This window comes from Accipiter gentilis, chromosome Z (genome assembly GCF_929443795.1).
Source record: "Accipiter gentilis chromosome Z, bAccGen1.1, whole genome shotgun sequence".
NCBI classification, from domain to species: domain Eukaryota; kingdom Metazoa; phylum Chordata; class Aves; order Accipitriformes; family Accipitridae; genus Astur; species Astur gentilis.
In genome coordinates, this window is record NC_064919.1 from 87,478,624 (window position 1) to 87,505,434 (window position 26,811).

At 42.4% G+C, this 26,811-nt stretch overlaps 1 protein-coding gene across 1 annotated transcript in view; it reads left to right on the top strand.

Moving 5' to 3' along the window:
• Positions 1-26,811, top strand: part of DCC (DCC netrin 1 receptor) — a 572,354-nt gene that overhangs the window by 337,520 nt on the left and 208,023 nt on the right. The window contains exons 6-7 of the mRNA XM_049794299.1: positions 14,826-14,980; positions 16,496-16,616. Coding sequence (XP_049650256.1) covers positions 14,826-14,980; positions 16,496-16,616 — 276 coding nt within the window. The remainder of the gene's footprint in view (positions 1-14,825; positions 14,981-16,495; positions 16,617-26,811) is intronic.

Consider the following 26,811-nt stretch of genomic DNA (forward strand, 5'->3'; position numbering starts at 1 on the left):
TGCTCGGAGGACAGCTCGAGGTTGCGGGATGCTCAGTTCTGCTCGAGTTAACTCGAACGCTTCTTCTGGCACCTCTCCGGTAGAAGCAGGCTCAGCTGCAAGCTGGTTTTACATGCGGAGACAAAGCTTAGCTTACCTGGTAAATACAAGGACTTCCCATAGCTCCGTGGTGCACTGAGAGCTTTTAGACTCGCAATAAAAGACCAAGTTTCAAATGCGATAAGATGTAATTAACTAATATTATTTCCTGATGCAATCATGTGCTGAAAATTGCAGAGATTATATTAGGAGAAAACAAGGGGTCAAAATAGCCAAGGACAGCGAGATAAAATTTGAAAACATTTTAGAGATGCTAGACTGTGATTGTTACAGAGACGTGAAAGCCGTGTGACACAACGTATTATTGTGTATAGTGATATCTCTGTCCTATAGCGTGTTGAGGGTGGGTCACATAGGAAAACATGGGTAGCTGAGATAACTGTCAGGAAAATATTGGGCAGTAGTGATAATGAAATGAGCAGCTGTATTTTTGAAGAGTCACTTTTGGTTTTACATAAATAGTATCTAGAATATAAATAAGACTGTGAGCTGGGGGAAATACATAACTCGTGTGTATGTGTATACACGCATGTATTTGAAGAGTGGTTTCATCTGTAAAAACTCATACACGCTTGCATACGCTTCTATATACCTGAATTGAACTGGGCAAGAAGTAACCTGTTGACCTTGCCGTAAAACAAAAGGGTTGTGTTTTAATTTTATTGTTGTTTTAATGCTTTACGTATGCAGTAGGCTTGTACTCATCTGAGCTTTCTTCTGTGTTTTTGGAATACCTCATGCACCTATGCATTTTGACACCAGCTCATTTTGGGAGAGGAAATGTGGCTGGAAAATACGCCAGCGTTCGGGCGCTTCATGCCAAGTGCCGCTCGTTAACTTGCTGTCCCGACGTTGGGGCATGGGCTGTAATTCCGTAACGTGCTCCAAAGGAAGCATGGCGAGGCGACTGGACATTCCCGGAGGAACATTTCGTTCCCCCCCTCTGCCTTGTTCCCTCCAGGCTGTGCCAGCCTTGTCCCAGATGGTTGTGACTGCGGAGATCGGGGAGTAGGGGAATGGAGATGCTCGCCCTTACTGCTCCCGGCATGAGCTCACCCCTGTGGAGGAGATGGAGCGGATTTAGGAAGCCCCTTTCTGGCCCTGCGCTGCGGTTTTGATAGTTCTCAAAAGGCAATTGGAGGATATCACTACTTCTGCTACTTTTTCTGAGCCGCTTAGGAAAGGTCGTGGTGAAGTTCTCGATCCTGCACTCATCCCGGGCCAGCAAAGAGCTAATCCCTTCCCTAACTTAAAAATGTATTGGCTCTGAAAGCTGTATGTGGACAGTAAATCCCATAGATACAGGATACACGCTTGATGCTTAAAAGGCTTCAAATTCATGAAATGAAAGAAAATTCAGAGGCCTGTCAGAAGGAAAATGCAAATGATAATTAGGGACTTGGGAAAGAAGCATAGCTTTAATAGAAAGCCACTGTCTCGCAGGGGGAGAGCAGATTTCTTCTGCGAGCTGGAGAACACCTTGAGCGTTACTGGAGTATCATTGAGACGGACCCGACCCGAGCGAGCTGCTGTGTCTGGCGAGGACCACGGGGCCAGTACACTGTTCATGGCTCAGTCTCCTGCCCAAATTGGGCCTCACAGCAGGACTAATTACCCTGGACCTCGGCCCCGTTTCAAGGCGTTGTGGTCCAACGGCTCCAGTGTTTTGCACAGATCCGCACTTTGCTGGGCTGTACGGTTACACACAGTAGGATTTTCAGTAAAGCCGTGGATATGCAGATACTCCGCGTGATCAGAGGAGAAGGTGGGTGATGTATCCAGAGCATAGCATGGCATGAAGGGAGCTTCAGTGAGAGTTAAACGGTAGATCAGGAAATTCTAAAAGTACCACCTAAAATAGACATCTTTAAATGTCTAATATCAAATTAGCCTGTCTAAATATATTGTATTCAAGAACTTCAAAAGAACTGGTTGAAGAAATGTCTAAATTATAAATGTTCCTTTTTTCAGTAATTCTTGAAATAGTGGGTAATCGTGGAGGACCGGAGGGGAGCTGCTTGTGCGCTGAGGTTTGAAACGGCCAAGGGGATGTTTCGGGGGCTGTGGGCTCTGCGTCAGATAATATTTTTCTAACATTTTGACCCATGACCTGAAAGAAAACAAAGCATTGACACAGTTCGTAGATAACGCAAGCACAGATGCGTTGTTTTGTGAGAGCAGGAATTAATGAAGAAAACATGTCACTGATTGATCCAATTGTCAGGTAATTAGGGGAGCTCGGCACAAGTAAATGCTGTTTACGTGGTTGTGTTGTCTGGAGCAGAGGCCAGCCGTACAGACTGCAGCCTTTGCTGGAAAATACGGACTGGGAAAGTCTTTGAGGGTCAAGGCTGCCGAGCAGCTGAACATCACACCCAGCCCAATGCAGCAGCCAAAACTGTTGATGTGATTTTGGGGATTTATGAAACTGGGACCCTTGGATAAGCCTAGCACACCTCTGTACCTGGCACTGGGGAAAACCCTGCTGAAGAATTGCATCCGTAGTTCAAGAAGAAAATGAAAGAAGCGATAAAGGCATCCAGGGTGAACCATGATATTGGTTAAAGAATTGGAAAAGATACTTAAGATGAAAGAGCCCCTTTTATTTATTTAATTTGTCAGAGAAGGTTACAGAGTGGTTTGATCATGGTCTGTAGCTATCGGTGGAAAGAACAGAAATATAATAATGGAGCCTTACAGTCTACCTGTCATAGATATGAAAAACATCCGCTGTTGAAAAAGGACACGTGTAGACTGGAAGTAAGATAATACTTTTTTCTTAAATGAGACTAATTAATCAGTAAAGCAGTATACCATGGTGTATTTTGTATCATAGGACAAAATGAATGAGTTCCCTAAAATAAACACAGTAATTCAAAAAGTGATTAATTCAGGGAAGTCCTATTCCGATTTATGCGTTAGGTTGGACTAGATCATTGTAACATACCCTCCTGATCTCCTAAGCCTGATCCACGTGCTCTCGCTTTCCCATCGGTAAAATGACAGTGAGGTGTCAATCTCCTTCACTTGGGTATTGCAAACCCATTAATGTCTACGGGCGAAATGTGTCATAGCAATTAAACTATTATTACTTTTTCATCAAAGGTTAAGGCAGTTGGAAGAACTGAACTGCCTATGACACTGGCTGACAGTAATTCAACTCGCTCGATCCGTTCAAGCTACATTTGTGCAGCTTTGTGGTATATTAACGTTGAGATTCAGCAGCAGCGCACTAAAGGACATTGTGCACTCCCAGAATACACGTTCCTTTGGTCTGTTTAATTTATATTAGTTTTTGAAAGTTAACATGTGCTGTCCTGGGGAAGCAATTGAACGAAGCATGGTGTTTTCTAAAGCCTAGATCTTTCTCAGTTTTCATTTATTCCACTTTTCTGGTTGTTCTCTGAGCTGTTCAAGTGGGTTTCAGGGGGCAGCATCCTCCGTTGGGGTGCAGGGCTGGGCAGCAGGAGGCACACGGGCTTCATCCTGCCCTTCTCCCTGCTTTGCTGAAGCAATCTGCATTTTCTTCTTCTCTTTTGATGGTTGTACACAGGAAATCTGGGGAAAGAGGGTTGTAGCAAGGTCTGTATGGCAATGCCTGCAGGACAGGAGGTTCTTCACCCCATTTCATCCTCGCCGTGTGGTACAAGAGCTGTCGGCTGCTTTAGTCCTGCCTTTTGGGTGAATTAATGGAGAAGAGTTATGCTTTTGGTTCCTGGAGTAGGCGACTCAGCTGCAATCAAGAGAACAGCTATCTGATTTATATTTTGGTGAACAGTGCGTGTACACCTCGGTCACTTTTATTCTCGGTGACCTTGGATTACTTAAAAATCGTTTGCCGTTTTTGCTTGCTAATCGAATTAGAGCTTGTTGATTCCTTTCTCTTTGATCCAAATGCAACTGCCTCGCCCAGAGCGGAAGGGGGGTCGTGTAATGGAGAGCCTGTAGCTGCAAGAGCTGCTTCGAGTCCCTTTCATCTACCTGCACTTCACTTTTAGTGCCGAGAACAAAGGTCAGCCCGTGCTAGAGCGGCCGGTGGAGAGGGAGGTTCACGCCGGCCGTCTTTTTCATAATTCATATTCTGCCTTTGCTCATATTTTTGTGCTCGGTTGGCAGGTAGGGTTGTTAAGCAAATAAACCAAAATAAATCTGCCTGGTGTATGCTTTTAGTTTTTAAACTAAATGGAGCTTTTAGATGCTTTCATTAAGACCTAGCATTTGCTAGCTGTTAGCCTGATCTCTACAAGGGAGATGAAATGACTTTTTATTTATTTAAAGGCTAGTGTGGACAGACAGCTACACATCCACTAACTGGCCTGACATCTAAAACGAGAGCTGGTGTTGGTCTAATGTAGAGCGGAGTATATTTTTGTTTGATTTCAGAGTGTGATAACCTGGCAGGGACCACCACAGTTCCCGTCAGCTGTCACCCTGCAGTTCCCGACTCTTCTTAATTATGGGAGCAGGGGGGATAAAACTCTTACTGTCAGTTTAAAAAGGGCTTACTTCGTTCGCCTGACTGGGATGAGGAGCTGTTTCTCCTCAAAGGCGATGAGCACTGGTCAGGAGACAGGTAAAGGGGGACTGGGAGAACTCCGGCATCGCACGCTGCGGACTGCTGCTCTCCTGTGCTTTACCTGCGGGCTGTGGTAACTCGGAAGCCAGCGATTCCTCGTGAATATTTCTGGGTTTTTAAAATTGAATTGGAAGTTTTTATTACTTTGTGGCAGTGACTTCTTCATTCTCTGTGTTTTGCACAGCTTGGTTTGTAAAGCCATTCATGCACAGCTCAAATCTTTCTTTTCCAAGATACTCCTTCGGAGCATCTGTCCTCAGTTCATGTTAATGATTTTGTTTGAATGGGATAATTTAAAAGTTGATGTACCAGCCTGAATAAATGACATGAGAATCCACCCATTAACATGCCAGGTACATCGAGGGGGCTGGAATTATAGTAAGCATCATAACAGACGGCAGTAACGTGTCCAATATTATATATACTGCTGTACTATATATTCTGTCTTATCTATTTGCTCCTCAGTTTCTCATTTCCCTTTCTTTTAAGACAGTGTGGTAAAATGAAGATTGAGGCCATACAAATAAATAGCTCGAAAATAAGTACCTTTCCAGCACGTTTTCTCAATATTTCCCTCTTGCAGAGTGACAGACTCTTGCCGGTCTTTAGTATTGGACTTCCAGGCAGGCTACACACGGGGACGTTCAAGTGGATTAACAGTTTAACGTACATTTTGGGTTGTTCCAGAAACCAGAGTGCATACTTCTGTGAAGGTTATTGAAATGTGGTCAGCTGGTGATTTTTTTTCCTTACAAGATAGTAGTTTGATGACTAACAGAATGAAATTAAAGAAAGGAAAATACAGAGGGGCTGACATACTTTTTTTTTATTTTTAAAAAATATTTTTCCTCCTATTTTTTTTTTTAATACTTCCAAGCGTGGTGGAGGCTCTCAAGGTAAAAGAGTGGTTTTCTTGTTCTTTTGAGGCATGATGATGAGCCTGAGCGAGCACAGATCCATCCTCTGCCCATGTGTGTGGACCTGGCTGAGTCACTGAGTGGATCCAGTGAGCTACTGTCTATGCGCATTTAGTTCTTGATAGTTTTATTTGGCAGTTTTGCTACTGAATTAAAAACATGGCATCAGCCAGGATAAGTTTCTAAAGGCACCTCCTGTGAGCAACTCCCAATTAGTTGTACTTTTGGAGTTCCCCCCCTTCCCCATGCACTTTTTATCTCACTGGAGTCTCATTTTCCCAGCCTGTTGCTATGGGCTTTGCAGCCCTCGGATATCAGGGAAAAAACTAAGGAAACATTGACAAGAAGTGGAGGATAATGGCAGGGGAGCCGTGGCAGTGCCTTGTCCCTGGCTGCACCATCACCTTCCCTCCTTCCCTGCGGGGAAAGCCACGGAACGTCCCTCCGCACTAACGCTGCCTGGCAAAAGTGGAAGAGGCAACAAAATTGTGAGTAACAGCAACAAAAAAAGCCCTTATTAGGGATGAGGACTGCTACAGAGAGGGCAATAAACTCATACAGTGTTCCTGGTGCTTCTACTGTATTTTTATCTGTTTGCAGCCTTTCCAATTTTCTTTTTGATGAGGTTACAGCGGTTGCTTTTAACCTTAATGAGGAGTGCTGGGGGAAGAGGAGAGCTGTATGGAGCCGGGGTGGTGCTGGCTCATTAACTGACCCACTCGCAAACGAGAGCTGGTCCCCACTGCCCAATGTGGGGCTTGCGTAGAAACCGGGCTCCTGCTCCAGTGACGGCAGCCTGCAGCTGGTGGGGCTTTACGGGAGGCAATCAGGGCAAAGACGTGCAGATCCTGGAAGGGATTTTGAGACAAAAAGTCCAAAAGTAAACCTGGGAAATCCGTACTGCGAAGAGGCGGCTTTCTTTTCCAGCTAGAGAGGGAAGGGAGTCTTGGATATACAGAAATCTCGCAGGGACATCTATTAATTAGACTGGCTTTTAATTATCTGTCACTGATATGTTACATGACCTTGAGCAAGTCATTTACTCTATATGTGTGTATCTATCTGTAAAATGCTTGTGAATTATTTAATGTCTACATATTGCTTTGAGATCCCAAAATGAAATGCATTATATTTGCAATTATCAAGTCTGATGGCATGGAGCATGCCGGTGTCAGCCCAAATCTCAGCAAAGAGCTCTGGAAAAGATCCTTTGCCGGTCCTTAACGTACCGTGGGGAACAGGAGAGAGATCGTGCGGCATCTAGGCACAACAGTTATTTTTCTGTCTAACCACAAATACTGCCTCTTGCAGAAATGCACAGGGGGAATGGTTATAGACTAATCTTGCATTTTTGTTTTTTCTTGGGTTTTCTTGATGAGGTGAAGGTTGGTGCCTATAAGTACTTATCTTGAGTTAACTGAGAGTATCTTGATGTTTTTATGAAGGGAGAGAAAGAAAAAACACCGAGTATGCCTTCTGAGACCTTGGAAAGTCTCTGCGGCCTGACATTATGTTCCAAGATTTTTGTGTTCCCATTAACTTAATACCCATTTAGTCTGTCCTTACACAGGCAAAATACTATCAAAAAAAAGAAGAGGAGATCATTCAGCTCTATCTGCAACTTTCTTGCAACCTAATTTTCTCTTCCATGTTCTTTACTCAAAATTTCGCTAATTGTCAGTATCATATTAGCCTTTGGAAAGGCTGTTCTGTGATGCACGTGTTCCTGTTGTACAGGGCTTGACAGAAATGACGTTAATGCATTTAAAGATAAAGTTTGACCCAATACACAATTCTGAAATGCTCATTTGTTCCCAGGGCAGATGGTATGTGGTCAATAACTGTTGTCTCTACTATAAGTCATAAAGGCAGCAATAAAATAAAATCTTTAGGTCGTTATAAATTGACAGATATCCGTGACCTTCGTTTTCTCTTCCCAGGCTGTCTGTTATCGGTTCGTTACATAAAATGAACACTTAGTAGCATCCTGCTTCTGTGGTCTTCAGCCAGGCAAACCCATTCAGGAGCTGGACTGACTTTTTACCTATTACAAGGGGCGGGAATGCTTCATTTCATCTTTATGTTGTTTTTAACTTGGTGGTCATGCATGAAACAATGTATTAATGGGGAAAAATCCATTCTCCGTGCCTAACTTCTCTACTGGTGGCGAGGAAGACCTTGTATTTCGGAAGTCCTCCAGAATATTGTTGTTAAAATAACATTTTAGTATTATGATCCATTTGAAAGACTTACGCTCCTGATTTGTTTTTAAACTCAGAAATGTACAGACATTTACATTAATCCTGAAATATTCTACACTGTGGTAGAATATGGTGGTCTACAAGATGGCTAGGTTTTATTCAGTACTGTTCACGGAAATCACACAGAGCCTCCTCTACAGAAACTTGTAGGGGAGCGTTTGTGCGCATTCTCTACCCAGACCTTAAAACTTGCCTTTCGTTGATCTGGTTTCAATACTTTTTAACTGTATAGGCTTTTTCTGTGAGGACGAACACGTGTAACTGCTGCATCTGCTCCTCAGTGCTGACATTGCAGCAGCCCAGCAGCAGCCAGATGGAACTCCCAGCGATTTCACAGGGTCGTTATCAACCGTCCTGAACTTAATAGGGCCTGGCTACCAGGAGGGCAATGAAGGGGGAGTTGTTATTAGCCACCTGACCGTGCAAACTTCCCCCAAAAAATCCCAAGAGGGGTTTTTTATTCAGACACAGAAGTGCAAACTTCCCCCCAAAAATCCCAGGATGGGTTTTTTATTCAGACACAGAAGTGCAAACTTCCCCCCAAAAATCCCAAGAGGGGTTTTTTATTCGGACACAGATTATGCCCTTGGCAAGTTTTTAAAACTAGTTTTTAGGAAAAAGGCAAAAGAGACAAAGCGGCAACATCTATGAAGAAGTCGTATTTTGTGATGGGAATTTCTTACTTGATTCCCAATGTGTGAACAAAATCTTTGTGATTTACTAAGAAAGTCCATTTTTCTTAGCAGGCTTTTTATACTCACTTATCGTTGAGGTACGATCCTGCAGCGAACCTGTCCTTCCTTACTGCTCTGACCCCTTGTGAAAACTTCACAAGTAATCTTATCCCCTTTGAATTTTCATAGAATAGCTGCAATTTGAACCAATGCAGAGACAGTAACGAGTTTTCCTTACAAAAACAGTGTCTCCTTTTCCTCTGCACTGAACTGAGGGGCTGACTCCTACAAATCCATGAGGAAAAAGTACCTTTTTATTTAGATGAGATCAAGACTTTTAGCTCTTCAAGTGCAGCATGGGTCATCGCAGCATTTCAGAAGGATTTCTACCTTTGGAAACAGAAGTGGGAGCTATGTTAAGTTTTGCGTTTCACTGTATTTTGTGTTTGAAACCATGCGCAACTTTGGAAGGTTAAAGGCTGCTCCACGTTACCGCGTTACGCTGAGGGACAAGGATACATTTTGGTTAATTCAGACTGATTAAAATACATTTGGTACAAAGTGAGATGCGTGTCTCAGGTGAGCAGGCTTTGACTTCAAAAGCCCTGCTCGAGCTGCGGGAGTTTTCTCCGCATCTTCTCCTCTTCCATGCCTGTGGGATTGCGATGATGTATCATTTGAATTTTTGGTGGCTTAGTTCTTTTTCTCTTGGGAACCATGAAGTTCTGCTGTTCTGCAGTAATGGTATAAGCCGACCTTCACGTTGAGAACTAAAGAAGCATGAAAATAATCTAAATCATTAAATAAGACAAGTAATACCTTTATTTAGGTGAAGAATGAAGTTTTACATAGAATAACAGATTCATTTTTCTTTCATTTCTTCAAGGCTGGTCTGAGGGGACATATATTGTGATCATTTTGTCTTTCTGCCTGTCGGGCATAGAGTTTAAAGTAAGACAAGGATGCAGAGCTGTGGTAAGAGATAGAAAGATAGTAATTTTAATTTACTATTTTTTTGAAGACCCATTAGTGGACTTTGTTTTTTATGCCTCATACTCTTTCTGAAGAGCCATGCATTGTAACACCATTCATAGTTTATTCTTGAACTTCTTGCAATAACACCACAGTTCCTGAATTACTTTACATAACAGGGAAGAGTAGTAAATACACACACATATATATATATTTTTAAAAAATATATAAATTCATATAAAAATCCAATTCTCTTGTCATTTTTAGATCTGGAGGAACTCCACTGGCTTTGAGTTAGATTGTGCTGACTCCCCTGAAGGCAGGCACAACCTGGCACATTGACTCGATGTAGCTTTATTTTAAATTCACGGTTTGTGCAAGTTAGCAGTGAAAAGTACAAGGGATTTTTTTTTTAAAAAGGATTTGAATCTATGAGATGCCAAAGCCACCCTTTAAGTACATGCAACTGAAAGTCTTCCCATTCAGAAGGCTGACAGGGTTGGGCACTTGCTGACAGCAGTTATCTTTCTTGGGTCAGTAGAAACACATTCCTTATTCAAACATGCAAAGAGGAGACGCTTTGCATTAGGAAAGGCTGACATTTTTCCGAGTTAAAACTGCTTCCTCTTGTCGCAAGATCAGCTGTCATCTCGCAAAAGGTATTTCTAGAAATAGGGAGGTCATCCCAACATACACTCTCTAAACTAGCTGTTTCTGCTGGCAAGTGTTCGATTAGTCCCCGAGTCTCTGCTACAGGCTCATTACAACAAATCTTTGACATTTTTGGTAATAAATGCAGCCTGCTGCGGTCCTTAAAGGCAAAAGCCCATTTGTTCGAAGCTGGCGTTTGAGACCCGAAACCCAGACCCCCACCTGCTTTCCGCGGCATCGCAGAATTCCCACCCAGCCTTTCGAGGAGTTCTTTAGAAGCCCCCGTGGAACAGCGACCTGCTTCAGTACTGACCTGCCACCACGACAGACTTTAGAGCACCTTCTTCATCTGAGGGACCTTTGGGCAAGTGAAGGGCAGGGCTGTAGTGTCATCTTTATAGGAGTATATACATTAAATACAGTTTTCGGGTTTGATTTTTTTTCTTGCACTGTGGAAAACGAAAAACTCTTCCTCTCCCTGAGCTGTGGGGGATCTACTGGCACACGGATGAGTTATCGCATTTTGAATTTCGGAGCCTCCGTTACCACGTCCCGATGGGCTCTCTGCTGGGGGACAACCTCCGTAACTGAGCACCCACCAAGTGCGTTCATTGGAGCGCAGAGAACTTTAAAATTTGGTGTACGCTTTCATACAAAACTACTTAGCTGCAACATGGCTCCTATCTTGTATTTCATTTAAGTGACACCATTCACACAACTAAAAATCTTCCTGAGTCAATAGGGTTGCATGCTGGGATCTGTCCTAATCCTTTATCCAAAGATATTTAGTGCGGACTTTGATATTATTTGCTGATACAAATTCTGTTAAACTCAGAATCTCGTGGACACCTTTCATAGATCTCCATTAACCTTCTAGGGTGTTTTCCTCCCTTTTTTTGGTACAGTATCTAGCATAAAATATTCTCAGTCTGCGACTGGGGCATTTTGATAGGGCTAGGTTGACATGCAGTAATGAAAATGAGTTTTTAGAAAAGTGTTGTCAACCTGACATTGAATAAGCATAACCTGCTGAGATGTTATTTGAAATTATTTTGGTCTGAAGATAGAATTCTAAGGCTTTCAGCCAGAGCCAGGGCAGAGTACAATATAGGCATTGTATAGTGCAAGGTTGTTCTGGAAGAATCTTACTAAACTCTCACTTTCCAACAATTCACAGATGTTTTCTGAAAAAAAGAAAAAAAATTTCTCTGAAACATTGTAAGTTTCTGGGGGGGGGGGGGGGGGGGGGGGAATCTGTGGCTTGTTCAAGCCTTTTTATATTGCCACAATATAATTAGAAGGAACATGAAAATGGCATGTATTTTTATTTCCTTTGCAACCCGCCTCATCAGCCTTGTTCACATACGCATGCCTTTAAAATATTAAGTACTGAGAAAAAACACATAGAGCGCAAATATGGCAGTGCTTGACATTTATTGATGTATAAAATATTTATAGAATGTATATTTATAGTGCTTGACATTTTATATATATATATGCATACATATTTCCAGTCTAAACGTGTTGCATCTGTCTGCTTTAGGGTGTTACATTGTCCTTTATTTGTGGTGTCTTACCTGCGCTTAATACTGCATAATTTCCACCAAAGTAATTATGCAAATTACTCACTTTAATGGCATCGCTAAAAAAAATAGGGGGCACACCTACCCCACTATTGCAGGGGTGTTGGTGTGTGCGTTACAATTGTTAAATACATCTATTCTGCGTGAAACTCAACACCCTGATGTGCATATACTGAGCATAAACCATAAAAAAAGAAAGCATCAAGCTTTCTAGCAGTCTAGAAAAATGCCAGCAATTTAAAAAAAAAAAAAGGGAGAAATGAGGGGAGAGGAGCAACAGTGCTGGTGGAGGGAATGAAAAGCTGCCGGCAAGCAGGGTCAGGGTCTGGAAGCGTGTGCGTCGTAAAGCATAACTGGCGGGAATCTGTGAATTACAAGTCTATAAATTAATTGCAGGCTTCTGGTGACATCGCAATAAAGCACATTAATGAAGATTGAGTAGTTTGTGATTTTGTCAGCTCTGAAAAATTATATGGTTTATAAACTACGTAGAGACTGGTGGTTTTATGTGAGTTTGTTGAATAAATTATGCTAGGATTCTAGAGTAAAAAAAAAATGTTAAAAATTAATGTATGAATGTGATTCCATCAATTTTTTTTTTTTTTCCTTTGGGTATTTCTTACCCAGAGAGCTTGTTTCTTTTCCCTTGAGCCGTACTGTCAATGCTGGTTCTTCGTAACTCAGCGGCTGAATTGTCTTTTTTTGTGCATCTCTAGTCTAAGCGATCCTATTTTTTACAAACCTCTTGATCAGCATCCTAGTTACTAGTGTTCCCTTAAGAGTGATATTTTATTTGAAAAATCATCTACAAAATTTCCGGCACTGTGTGGTGCTGTGGTCTGGACGCCCTGATTTAATGTCTGTATGGCCACAGAGCAAGAAAAGCCCAGCCCGGAGCGTTTCTGACCCGCGCGCACGCATCCACCTGAGCCTTTGCCGTAGGAAATTAGGCAGCTGAGTTAATCAGGACACCTCATCGGTTTTAATTTGCATGTATTGGGTTTGATCTGAACTGGATCAGGAGCTTCTAGGTATCCTAAATTATTAAATACATGGTAAACAAGAGACCAAGCTGAAGGAGGAATAGAGGAGATGGGACATGGGAGCGGTGCTGGAGGGGCCCAGGACAGATGTTTGTTGAAGTGTAGGTAACTTAGCTCAAAAGCAGAAACAATTGCTAAAATCAAGAAAAAGCTGACATAAAAACGTTGCAGTCTTACTTTGATCTGCTTGGTGTTATGTGTTATTCGCAGTTTTTAAATATAATCTCATATTCTCAAAAGTATTTCCACCTCATTGTGCACACAAGTTTGGAGAGCACTCGGGATTAGATTGGGAGCAGATGATTGAAGAGGCGATGATGTCTAGGACTCTGCCTTCATTTATTACCAATGCTGGAAACTATTGTCAAATAAAAAACAAAAAAAAAAGAGTTTTGTAGTTAAGGTGATGAAACGCAAACCCTGAAGAACACAATTTTGTTTGTACATCTGCCACGGTATTCCTAGCAGACATCGCTTACGCCACATTTTCATATGTTGCAACTTTTTTTCCTCATTTTCTGCATCCCCAGTGAGACTTTTTGGTCTGATGTGCAAAAAACCCAGAGTAGTCCGTGGAGTACTCTAACAGAGACTGCTCTAAATCATACCTAACTGGACAAGAAAACCGAGGAGGGTACTTCTGCCCTCTCACTGGTAGCTTGGCTAGTAGCACCTCTTAGTGTCCGACTCCTACGAGTTTAAAAACATTTGTGGATCACACGGGTATTGTAGAAATGGGAGCCAGAGAAAAAAACAAACCACTGGGAAATCAATCATTTTTGTTTGCAGAGAAAAGTTTGAAAACTAGAAAGCGTGAAGCCATGTACTAAAAAGGAAGCTTGAAATTAAATCCCGAATTGCTCTTTCGGCGAGCGGGGTCCTCCTGGAGCGCCGAGGGAGGCTGCGAAGAAACAGAATTTGACGGTGTAATTGAGAAATGTGCTGTAAGCCTTGCACACTGGCTCGGGATGTGAGGGCAGCCTCGGCTCTAACATTTCTTAGCATCTGTGCAATTTATTTTATGATCTTCGCCGCCTTTTAATTTAGAGGAGTTTTTCGTATTATGGCTTTATAAATATTATAATCAGACATCGGGAATGATGGCTCAAGAAATACAATTGGATTTTCTGTCTGAAATGATAAGTCATGGATGGTACTTAGAAATTAATCTACTCTGGCTTTCTGGCAACCATGGATATTCAAAACAGAGACTGTCGTTCCCCTACAAAAACTGACAAAACGTACGTGGGCTGCTGAATTTTTGTGTGTGTTTTTCAGTACAATGCGGGGGGGGGCTCATTAGAAATGTGATGTTATTAACAGTTTGCCTCAAATTGCTAATTTCCATCATCCTAGTATTACAATAATGATGAAATTAAATTAGCATATCATCTAGCATACTGAAAAACTGTGAATACATTACAGTAATACAAGGCAACAGGTAATTGCTAGCTTAATAAGAATTCATTTTCAGCAAAGATAATTCAACCTTTTTCTTCTTCCAATCACTAGGGACAGATTTCCTGGTTATTGATTATCTCCTCATCTTCTATAAACCCAGCCAGAAGTCCTCCTTGGTTTTATGAAAATATCTCTCCTCTAAATATTTCTAATTTTGTATTATTTGTCAGCGGACTTGTCTTGTACCTGTAAGTGCCTGTCCATATGTTGACTTGCAGGACCTTGTTACGTATGCAGTTGGCATCTGATCCCTTTGAAATGAGGGAGATTTTATTACCTCCCTGCTCGCTTAGTGAGAATTACATATATATTTTGTTATACATAAATCTTACGCGTCTTCTAAATTGAGGTTTTTGTTCTTTCTTTTGGCAAAAAAAAGTTAACATTGACCTGTTTAAGTGTATTTTCTGGAATAAATGCTTTCCCTAGTATTTAATAGGCTCAGGGTTAAAGAGAGTAATCTGAATTACAGATTTATTTTCTATTTATGTCTAATATTTTTCAGGCTTATTGAAATGATTTACTTGCTAAGCCTTAATTTATATCCACTTATTGCCACTTTCATTTTTTTCCCCATCTTTTTTGCAGTTCCACCATGGTTTTTAATTCGCCCTTCAAATCTTCATGCCTATGAGAGTATGGATATTGAGTTTGAATGTGCCGTGTCTGGTAAACCTGTTCCTACGGTGGAGTGGATCAAGAATGGAGAAGTGGTCATTCCTAGCGACTATTTTCAGATAGTGGTAATTATCTGGCTTTTACTTACTAGAATTACTTTTTTCTTTTTAAACAAAGTTGTGAAATGTATTCTGGTATTTGATCCAATCGTTGCCTTCATAAACATATTGGTCTTCCTGAAGGAGGTGGAAGAAATTTTGTTTTCTAATACAAATAATGCACGTTGCATTAAGATGTGTTAGGTCCAGTACATTGACGTCCCCCAGTTTTAGTGATATTGGAACAAGGTCTTTTCACGGAGAAGTAACAGTGTCAGGTCATACTTTGAGTTGCTGTTAATAATATTGTTTGCCAGGTGTTACTGACTTCCCTTCCTCACCATTATCTTTTCTGAAGAGGAATAGTAGATTTTTTCTCCAAGGAAATAGTACTCAGACACAGGGGCTTATTTGACATAATTACAACTTTTCAGGGAAAATTGTTGTGCACCCTACCCAAAGCAACATCGCCATCCAGGACTCCAATCTCTTTTAGTTTAAGTGTCACTATTCTATAGGGTAAGAATTTATGCTGTGTTTTATAAAAGGGTTGATTTAACTGGTCTCTCCTGCAAGCAGAGTCACTTGTGAGCTGAGATGTTGGAGAACACCCCTGAAAACTTCAGCTGCTGTGAAGATGGCCATGGGCCATCAGGTGTGGCTTGTTCAGAGACGTGGCTTGGTTCAGCGCTTTCTAATTTTTCACCTTGTAACAAATAATATTGATTATCATCATGTCTTTTAATTACCCATCAAAAAAAAGAGTTTATTTCTAATGTGGTTTTCATGCAGGAGAGACTTATTCTGCCATATATTATAGCAAATTCAATCTTTTTTTTAATATATCACTGCTTATTAGAAAGCAGCTGTCCAAGGAAAGGACAGCTCTATTGCTGTCGTGGTCGTGTGGTGAAGGTGTTCGAAAATTCCTTCACTTAATAGTTAACGGAAGGTACGTTTCAGCCAAAGCGTACCCCTCACTTGAGCTGTTTTACCCAACATAATTGGTTTCTGCTTGTGCTAACAGAAGTCAAAAGTTAAATCTGTTTCAAATGAAGTGAGCGTAGAGTGTGACCTTTTCTTGAGGATCTCCAGGCCTCGAGCCATAAGGAGGGTTTGACCTTCAGAGCAGTATTTGTTCAAAGATGCAGAAGTTGAAAGTTCTTTTAAATCTTCCCTGCAGCAAAGGTCCGAGACAAAATTCAGCGCGCTACTCGAGTGATGGCTGTAATTTGGAGCTTAATTCTCGAGAAGGGTGTTGGATGGACTCAGCGCAAGAAAGCGAATTTACCCTTGGGCCATAGGCACCATCAAACAAAACGCAAAGACCGCAAGGCGTCAAGAGATTCCTGATGAAAGAGCTTATGGTTACAGCCCTCTAAGGACCAGGGCTACGTGCGCTGGAGCTGAGATTACATACATAGCACCTTGTTTCACAGCGTAGCTGTTCTGGAAAGGTTTTATAATCCACATTCGCTTTGAATGGTGTTTTTCTAATTAATTCTCTCCACTTTCTTTCTTTCTCTTTTGCCGTCTCTCTAGGGTGGCAGCAACTTACGGATTCTGGGCTTGGTAAAGTCAGATGAAGGTTTTTATCAGTGTGTAGCTGAAAATGAAGCTGGAAACGCACAGGCCAGTGCACAGCTAATCATCCCAGAGCCTGGTAAGATGCAAAGGACATACAGAATTGTAGATGTAATTAATGCTATTAACATAAAAATCCCAAATGAGCAGCTACTATTCTTTACTCCCTCATACTTATCCAGCTGGCTGGCTGTAGTTAAAAGCGTGTCCAGGCTATCAGATAGTTTGAGGCATTTTGTTCACTGGGGCAATTACAAATGCTGGCCTTGTCCTAGAGATGACTCTGGAGGCCAACTAAACCCGCACAAAAAGCCAACAGCGGTGTCTTGGTCTTTATTGGTGGGCTTTATCCTGCTGAAATAAGAGAAGGTGATCATAAATGGGTGAGGTGATGGACTAAAGTAGTCCGTAAGCAGTAGAGAATTATACATAGTTCTGCATCAAGCTGTTGTAGAACGTTTGTCTTGGGGAAGGGGAAAGAGAAGAAGAAGAAAGTATGAGAAAGAACAGTTCGTCAGTGGGCTATCAAGTGCAGCCAGCCGTTGAGATGAGAAGGTTTGTGTCTACGTGCTGGAAGGATTTTTTTTTTGTTGTTGTTGCTCTGAAATTAATAGGTGTTTGGTTTTATGGACTGCACTGTGCAGCAGCCTAAGTGTTTACTGCTTTATGGGTTTTTAAGTAACAGAAAGATGTCTTCATTTTAAGCTAGATGATATGTAAAACATGGATAAAAGCCTTTCAAAGTTTCTGGGTTGTAAATGATTAATGACCGGCGCTGGGCTGCAGGTTACACTTGCTACCTCTCATGGGCTATGGCAGTAAGCTGAGAACAAGAGAACGTGCTGAAGTGTCGTTCATGCTCCGAGTTGGACTGGGAAGAGCAGAATCTTGGTAGGCCACAAATAGTCAGTTGAGACAGCCCTACCGAGATCAATTAACCAGCCTGATAGCTCATACCATAGAATTTCTTTGGGAAATCCTTTGAAATGTTTCCACGCAGCATCAGTGTGAAGTTTTAAAGCTTTGCCAAAACTCTGGGCACCTGGAAATAGAGAAATAAGCACGGCTGTGGTCTACGTTCTTGTTAGCTGCAGTAGTCTGACTCTTAAGGACCCCTGTCTGAACACTGAGCAGGAGTGTTTGCTGAGATCCATCGAAGTTCGGTCCTGTAAGCTGTTGAGTTATGGGCAGTGTTACCCAGTGTGGTTCCGGGCAGTACGGAGGGAGGTGGCACTACCCCGTGGCCATAGCTGAGGTCAGCTGGTGGACAAAAGTGAGGAGGAGTAAGCACCACTGGAAGCCTCGGATCCCCATTTTGCAAAGTTGCCTCCATGCAAATACTTAAGGCAAATGAAAATGGGAACAGGGCTAAGGTTTTTCCCTCGGTTTTCTGTCTTGATCCCAAATGAATGGCTGAACATGGATTTTGCACGTCTTTGAAGCTCACCTCCCTCTCGTTCCTTCTCCCTTGTGATTCAGCATCTCCTTTATAAGCCTGTTCTCTTTCTTTTCTCTCCACTGCCTGAAAGCAACTCCAGTAGCAACAGGGGAATTGTCGGAGACCTCTCAGTCCCGCTCTCCCTCTGCCCTAGACGCTCGTGCCACAGACACTTTGCAGCCATGAAATTACGCAGCTTAGTGGGAGATCCGGGAGGCAGGTAAAGGGAGAAGAAATCTAATGTCCGTAGAGATGTGACTGTTGTTATCTTCCTCCTGCTAGTGTGACCCTCCAGCCTGGGCTCCCTCCTCGCCCTGCTTTGCAGGGCTAATTGACTACCCGAGGTTGGCGGTTGGGTATTGGCATCAAGCGGCAGATATTTATTTGGGTTCCCGCTTTCGTACGTGCCCTCCACCCGGCGTAGTGCAGGATCTTGCTGGGTGAGCGTTTCCCTCTGTGCAGTCGCCAGAGGTGACGATGAGGTTACCTTCCCTTAGGGACGAATGTGAAAATGAGAAGGCACTTACGGACTAGATTCACTGGCAGAAAAAACGTTGATGTGATATTGAGGAAGGCTGGCTGGGATCATCATCCTGCTCAGAAACAACCTGCTCCACTTCAGATCTCACTCTGGGGAGATGCACAGTTGTTTTGCCTTTGGTTTTTGTTTGTTTTCTTTCTGCTTTCTTTTAAGATGAGTCTCATATTCGGTTCATGCGCTTGGATTGTATTTACACACATGAACATCTGAAGGAAACGCCATCTCCTGTTGTAGTGGGGTTTAATCTGGTGCGAGGACCATCCTAGGGGAAACTGGATAACTCTTTGCTGCTCCCAGCTAGTCATTGCAAGAGAAATGCTGTCAGTAAATTTTACGCTCCGTGTTGGTGTTTATTATGTTTGGCATTGGATTAAAATTAAAATAGAAGAAAATGAAAAGAAAATCCTAAAGAGCTACGGGATGCCATTGTAAACTGTCTCTGTTTCCCTTTTTAAGTGATGGATTACTTTTTTCTGGCTATTTAATCAGATCTTCAAACAATGCCACTCCAATTCCTCTGAGACGAAGGGAGGGCCAGCATGCACAGATGGTGGAGTAGCCAGCTATAAATACAAATGAAGCGGTGGGGCTGGCTGTCGTGGGAGGAACGGAGCTCCCTGTGCTTTGATTCTCTTGGGCCGTGCTCAGCACGTGGAGCTCCCCAGGGCATCACCGAGTAGCTGGGGTCTGGCCGGGGGGCTCGGGCAGGGGCTCTCCCCTTCCTGGGGCCCGCAACGACCCAGCAGAGCCCATGCTTGCTGTTGGCGGGTTTTTATGAGAAGCCCGTCGAGAAATTTCGATATACTTTTTAATAGCTATTGTCCCCTTCCAGAGCCGTTAATGTAGAAGGGAGTCATGTTGAAGGCTTATCTGAGCTTCTTTTTCCTGAAAACCAGGGTCAGATAAACCCTTTATTGAACTAATAATGATTTTACCCTAACAGTGATTTCTACCCCAAACTTACATCAGGGTAAAATAATCACTTTTTAACTTTTTTTTTTTGTGTATGTGATTCATAATACTACAGATAGCTTTTGCTTTAAGTTTTGCAAGTAATTTGGAACATTCAGTGGGTTAAATACGTTGTGTATGTTCTGTTGGGGGATTTTGAAAGTTTTATTGGGATAGAAAAGAATAATCAGTCTGAGTGCTCCTACTACTGTTGTTGTTACATGGACATGTAGATTCACATCCGTTGCTGACCATCACTAACTGTAGAACCTGAAGTAGCAGCACATAAGTTGGTATTAAAGCAAGAATAAATGAGCCCAGACTGAGACCAAATACACCCCTTGTAAATGCTGGGATGCTAAATTGGAATTAGACAATACTGAAATGAGAAGTGAAAGCTGAACGGGCTATGAGCTCACACAGATAATAGCTTCCGCTTTTAGTATTCCAGATGTGGCTATAAGATGCTCAAAACTATTTTGGTATGTGTTGCTTAGACTGTAAAAAGCCAACAAGCTCCCTGAGAAATATAAAATTTCTGTCCTTTTAAACTGAGATTATGACTGGAGAGGCGTTGTACTTCACAGTGCATTATGAAGCAGAGTAAAATAAGTGGTGGTAGATGATCTGCGATACACACATTAGTCAATAAATCAAAGTACATTTGTGGATTCCAGCACACTTGGGGAAAAGGAGCTTGGGATTGTTGCTTCTCCTTTTTCCTTTCTTTCCCATTAACAACCTTAATGTTACCCTTTTAGGAGGAGATAGCTCACCAGTTTGTAAGAAGAAAAAAAACCCCAAAACTTTAAATGCTTCTGATTTCTCTAAAAAACAAAGCGATAAACGAGGCAGATTTAAGGATTTCAGTTCTCTCCTCTCCAACACGCACATTCTGGGTTTCTCAGCCCTCTCTGCTGCTTTGCTTCCTCTGTTTCTGCTCCCTAACTCTGCTAAAGGGCGATGGACTTTATACGGTCTATGGAAATGTGCGATCATATTGAGCAGGTACCAGGAATAAAGCCTACAATAGGTACTTCTGGTTGCGTGTACAGGAAAACAAATTCTCAGCAAGAAAAAGCAGATGAAAGAGATCTCAGCTGACTGTCTTATTTTTATAGCTGTATAAAACCTGTTATTTGCACACCCAGAAAATGAATAGAGAACAGCGTGGTGGTGAGTGATGGACATGCATAACTTCAGATGAGGAGAGCATCCCAGAGGAAAATCTTCCTATAAAGAACTCCCAGACAGTTATTTGCTTTTATGCCGGTGGCTTCTCACGGATCCATCCTTTTCAGATATTCACGAGATGTGTGGAGGGATTGTTTTATTCTAGCAAGTGCAAGTTCAGATAAAAACAGCCCTGAAATAGTCAACTTGTGTATACGGTAGGATAATTATTAGCTATGTTCCTGCAATAAATTCCTTGCTAGAAAAATCTTCAGCTTAGGAAGACACCCTCTCCCAGATTCTGGGAAAAGTGCTGTAAATGAGTCTGCACTCCTGGCATTCAAGAAGGGATTGCATGTCCGTCCACGAATGATCTCCAGATGTTTGAGGATGTCCGAAGCTGGATGCTGCAGGGAGGACGGGAAGGGTGCGGCGAGCTGAAGCTCGCGGGTGGCCTGGTCCTCGGTGTCTGGTCCCCATCGAGCGGGGGTTTCACTCCGGGCCCCGCTGCGCGGGCTCAGCTTTCTGCGCCATTCGCTTTGTCATTTTTGTCACGTTCTTTATTTTTAATTCCTCTACTTACAAGTTGCGTAGCTCCTTCTCATGTCAGCTTTCCAGCTTAGCAGCTAGCAGATTTAACATTTCTGCATGCGCAAGATCTTTGCAAAGACTTTGCATTTCTGTATAATAAGACTTAGCTTGGGAAACCTGTGAATTACTTTTCTTTGCAAAATAAACAGGGGTTGACTCAATTTAAAAAAAACCCTCCCTTTGTCTCTGAATTCCTGTTACAAAAACATTGTGAGGCACAGTTTCCCCTTCCTTTGTTATTGTAAGTATTATTTAGTATTACTTATTCTATTACTTATTATTTATAGTTATAATTTAGTATTCTTTATAATTACTTCCCCATGAAAAAAACCACAAAATAAAATCCATCTCTACTCTAAGAAACTGAGCTTATATTGGCATTAAAACATCAGATTTGTATTCCTTGCAAGTCTGTTGGAAAGCCAAACCACGTGCGTTAATTCTGCTTATCATTAGCCTTAAAATTAGTCTGAAATAATACCCGTGATTTCAAATATCAGGAAAAACTGGGTTTCTTTTCTAACAGTTGGTAAACCAGTGAAAAAAGTAGTGATGAGGAATGCTCTTTACTGGAAATGTTAAAAAGAGGCTGGACAGATATAACTTTGTGCTAATAATCCTGATCCTGCCTTTGCAGAGGAAGCTGGAATGCGCTGTCTCTTCAGTCTGCTCTTTATGCCCTGAGTTAGAAATAGCAAATTTCACACAGCTACTTTGCATTGTGTAGGCAGAGACAGAGCAGAAGAAAGAAGCGAGAGACTATTTCAAGATCCCACTCATAAATTTCAGAGTAGAATTTTTTTTTTTCTCTAATGCAGGGAGTGGTAATTCCACTGGGATGTGGAAATGTATTTATTTCCTGAAGGCTTATTTAGTCATGTGGTGTGAGTTATACTGCCCGTATGGACTTCGGCTAGAAATAAAAGAGCATGGGGGCAAATTCCTGCACTGGACCAGGGACCCTTCGCACCGCCGAGCTGACGGCTCGCTCGCTGCCTCTGGTTTGGCCATTGCCCGGTGGCTCTTGGCTAGAAAACTTGTGGTGCCTCTGGGGTGCTGTTCCCAAGGAGGGACACGGAGATGGGGTGCAGCGTCACTCTCCTTCACCCACGATTCTCCAGCACCGTTTGAGCAGACTCGGCACCCTCAAAGTCTGTTTCTAGCTGCAGGGGAGTTTCCCCCGACGTATCCTACGGCGTGCAGCTCATCTCTGTTTTTATGCTAGAAAAGCTGCACTCTACTGAGCTGCAGTACAGCCCTGAGTATTTAAGATGCTTTGAAGTGAAAGAACTCCTGCAAAGTTGTAAATATACCTTAGGGATATGAGGCGTAACCTTCCACGGGACGCAGCTCCAAGGATGAAGTGCGATGTAGCCCAGACGCGATCTTTTATTCCCAAAGGTGGGGTGACAGCCCCAGGCAGTGGGAGCCCGTGGCCGGGGCTGTGCCTGGTGGCTCTGGACCCTGGAGGAATTTAATGTGCTGTATCGTCATCTTATCTGGAGCCCTACCACTGCTGGTGGCCGAAGAGGTGCTTCGGGGGAAAGTGCTGGGAGCAACAAGCGGAAAAAGCACCTGATGCCCAGGGATGGGGAGAAGAATAACCTCCTGAACCATAGCGTCAGGATTTTTTGTGTTGAAACAAGAGATTTAATGCCCTTATTTTGGTATGCACAACTGGTAAGCTGTTCACATTTATTGCACCGCATAAGCAGTAATAATGATGGTAATAGTAAGAATAAATTTTGTTTATATGGTTTTATGGTGGTCTTTGCCATAATATTATGACACCTTACTGGGGATTTATAACAGACGTATGCGAAAATGCAAAATTAGCAGAATATTTTTCTAGTTTAAAAAAAAAAAAAAGGTTGGTATTGAAAGGCCATCCGAAAAACAACAGAGGTGCTTAGAAAGCATGTCTGGATAGGTGGACTGCAGGGGATTATCTTGGAGGGTTTTTTTGAGCTTCCATCTTTGCAGGTCTTTAAGAACAAGTTAGGTAAATATGTGCTGGGGATATTTTTAATCCAGCCATGGGATGTAGGAAAGGATTAGTTGGGTTCATGAGATGATGTCTGGTTCTGTTTTCCATTGATCTAGTGAACATTGCTGGAAACTTTGGAGTTAACAGTTGCAGTTAGAGGTGCTTAATCTTGTCTTAAAATACTGATATCAAAGAGTGGTGGCTTTGTTCTGTAAGAGCTATAATGGTTTAAAAACCTGACAGCTGGGTTTCTACACCACCCCGGTGTCCTATGAAGCTCAGGAGGATGAGCTTCTGTGCTGGAGTCACTCTGCTTTCCCCCCAACCGAGTTAAATCTCGGTGAAGGCCAAATTTTGAACGTTTGGACAGGCAGGGAGAAATTCCGCAAGAAAGAGGCCCTGGTCTGGGAAGAGGGGTCACGTGAGAGTGTGGTGAGACCAGGTTTCTCCTGGTCTGAAGTAGGAGGTCACCCCTCTCGCTGATGGATGTATTCCGATGAAATGTCGGGTGTTGTGGGTGAGATGTTTCTCAGCTGTGCCGGAGCTGCCTTGCTGCGTATGAAAGACCTGCGTAAGGTCAGTGCCCGGGGCAGGCAGGGAGCTCTCGGGGTTTGGCTGCAGGTTTGTACAGCCGGGGAGAGAAGTTCAGGTGAGCCAGAAACTCCTGGAAGAAATTGGAAGTATTTGGGGAGCTCTCATGCCTTTAGCAGTCAACAGCAGATGAGCGCGGGACTGGAAGATTGACATTTTAGCGGTTGTTTTTGAAGTTACCTTAGTCATCTAAGGTGTAAGACACCTTAAGAACATTTGTGCTTTCCAAACAATTCACAAACATGTTTGGGCTTTCTTTAAAAAAAACCCCAAACATACAATGAAAGAGTGGTCTGAGCACAGAGGTTCTGTAAAGACATGATAGAATTTTACAGAAAATGCTGTGGAACCTATTGCATGTAAGAGAGGAAGAGCTGTTGTTTGTACTCTTAACAGGAACACAACTGTGTATTAAAATAGATTTAGGATAATTTGCAAATAAAGACAGAGAAGGGTAATAATCTCCTATAATGCTATTAACCATTTAAAATCTAGCCTTACCCTGATTTTTTTTTGTCTTTAATAAAGGATATGTGTTGAGAAATAATAATCATGGGAAACTGGAATACAATTAGGGTTTAAGTGGTGTTAATTAAAATATCACTTACTGTATATTGACTTTACATGGTAATGTCAGAATAATCACAAGATAGAATGAATAACTGCACAATTAGTTCTAAGACCTTGAGATCTCTTAGAATTTAATTTGTCAGAATAGGAGAACTGAAATGACTATGTTATAAATATGGAAAGCAATGTACTTTTTAGTCCTGTGTGAGTTTGGTGCAGATAACTGAATCTAATGACTTCACGTAGGAACTCTTACTATGAAGTACTTGATTGGATTTGTGGGGTTTGGTTGTTTTTTTTAAACCTTGAAAAGGAGATTTTGGTTTTCACAAGTATTGTGTGAATGGCTAGGCTTGCATACCAGAAATCTTCATTTTTCATGTAGGAATCGAGTGCAAAGAAAACGGGTTTTCACGAACAGCTCATTGAAGAGTTGTTCGTTCAGGTTTGGCATAACCTCAAGTGTTTTACGCTTTCATGAGAGCAATGCAACGTATTTATTACACAGTGAAGTAAAGCTGTAGAAAACCCCATAGAGGGTGCAGAGTCAAATTCCGAAGAAGCTCGAATGTGAGGTAAGTCTCAGCGTTGTGGCTGTGGGTGACTGTTGCCACCCAGATCTAGCGGTCGTGCGTCCGCTGCCCCTCAGCTCTGTGTCTTCTGCTCTCCAAAGGCCGGCGGGTTTGTTTTCTTCCCTCATTTCTGAACATCAGACTTCTTGCGGCTTGAAAGAAGCTGTGAGTGTCTCTGTATAGCTGTATATCTATGTAATTGAATTTTACATAGACAAAGGCAAAGTGTTGCTGTGCGTGTGGTCGACATGTGAAAGTGGTTTGGGTTTTTTTACATACAGGTTACTTGAGTAGACTCTGAGGATGCCATAGCCTTTTCGTTTCTTGATTTTAAAGGTAACAGACAATTCAGAGTTTTAAAGAGACCTTAGATATATTAATGCGCTCAATTTAAGTAATAGAGTATTGGCAGAAGCTGATCTTGCAAATGTTGGGGGAGAAAAGAACCCAAATGAAAATTGCAGGGTGCTGCAGACGGCAGCTCCTGACACCGGTGGAAGGGGATTTACTGTCAGCAGAGGTGACGGCGCAAGTTTCGGAGAAGCCCTGGTCGTCCTTGAATGTGCATGTGTAGGCTCTGAGGGTTGGCCATAGGCCAAGATCCTTCTGCCCTTATTTCCAGGGAAATACCAGTGGCCTGAGTTTCAGCGATTTAATGGATTTTGCAGCTTGTGGGGGCATAGACTTTCTTCCTTTAAACCACCTCTAAGGAAGGAATTGGGGGAAAAATACGGAGAAAAGCCTTAGAGAGGAAAGACAGACCAGTGCCTAAACTGCTAGTCTGAGCCCGGTGTGACAAAGGTTTGGCCACAAACCTCCCAGTAACTCACTGGGATGCCTACCGATCAAATGAGTTCAACAGTATTTGCCTAAAACTAACTACGTTAGAAAGCATGAGGTGTTCATATATTCTGTAGCGGGTCACTGGCTAGGAATTGAAGTTACTTCAGAGTGGTTCACCTCTTTATGGCTCGCGTCCTTCTAGCCTTGCTCATTTGGCCATGTATAGCTGGGTGTTTCATCGCTGGCTTCTGACCTCGCCCGCCACTTCGCTAGCCAGAGAGAGCTTAATTTTTAAGTTAACTCCTCTCTTTGTCATCTGTTTTCCTCCTTTTGCAGGTGCTCATTTTTTCCCTAAACATAACAGTTTCCTTTAGAAGCGTAGATGAAGTTACACGGCGGAGCTCAGGAGTAATAAGGTCAGGAGATGCATTGTCTGCAGTCCTGAGTGCTGATGGGTTTTTATATGTAGTGCACTACCATGTCACCTTCCCAGCAGAAACCTATTTGCTGAGCTGCCATTTGATCAACGATAAGAAAGGGTAAGAAATAGCTGAATGTGTTTGGTTTATGGGGAAACAGCAAATTAATCTTCAGGCATATTTGTCAGCGATACTAACTTCATAGCCTTGCTCCATGGCGGAAAGATTTAGGGAAAACAACCCCCAAACATGTAGAGGCTTACACGTGGTCCTATTTAGGAAACTGCTAGATATTCTATTGGTTTTGCTTTTGTTCATACTTGGGGCCAATGGTACAGGATGACACATGGAGCATGTGCATGAGATAACAAATATGTGCTGCCAGTATCACTCTGAAGACTAGAATATATTGATTTCATTAGCACCTACAGCTCCAACAATAAAAGCCTGAGAGCTTTGCCATCCCTGCGTACGTGTGTTTGCGTGTGCTCTCCTATGTGTAAAAAGTAATTTTTCAGTGTTGCAAAAGATGAGTCTGGGAAGAGAATTAAAAGACGCAGGGCAAACTTTGGCTCTTCGCCACCTGGAATAAAATCCATTTAATTCACCCTGACTATACTTGTTATAGTGTTAAATATAGACTAAATAGTTTAATATG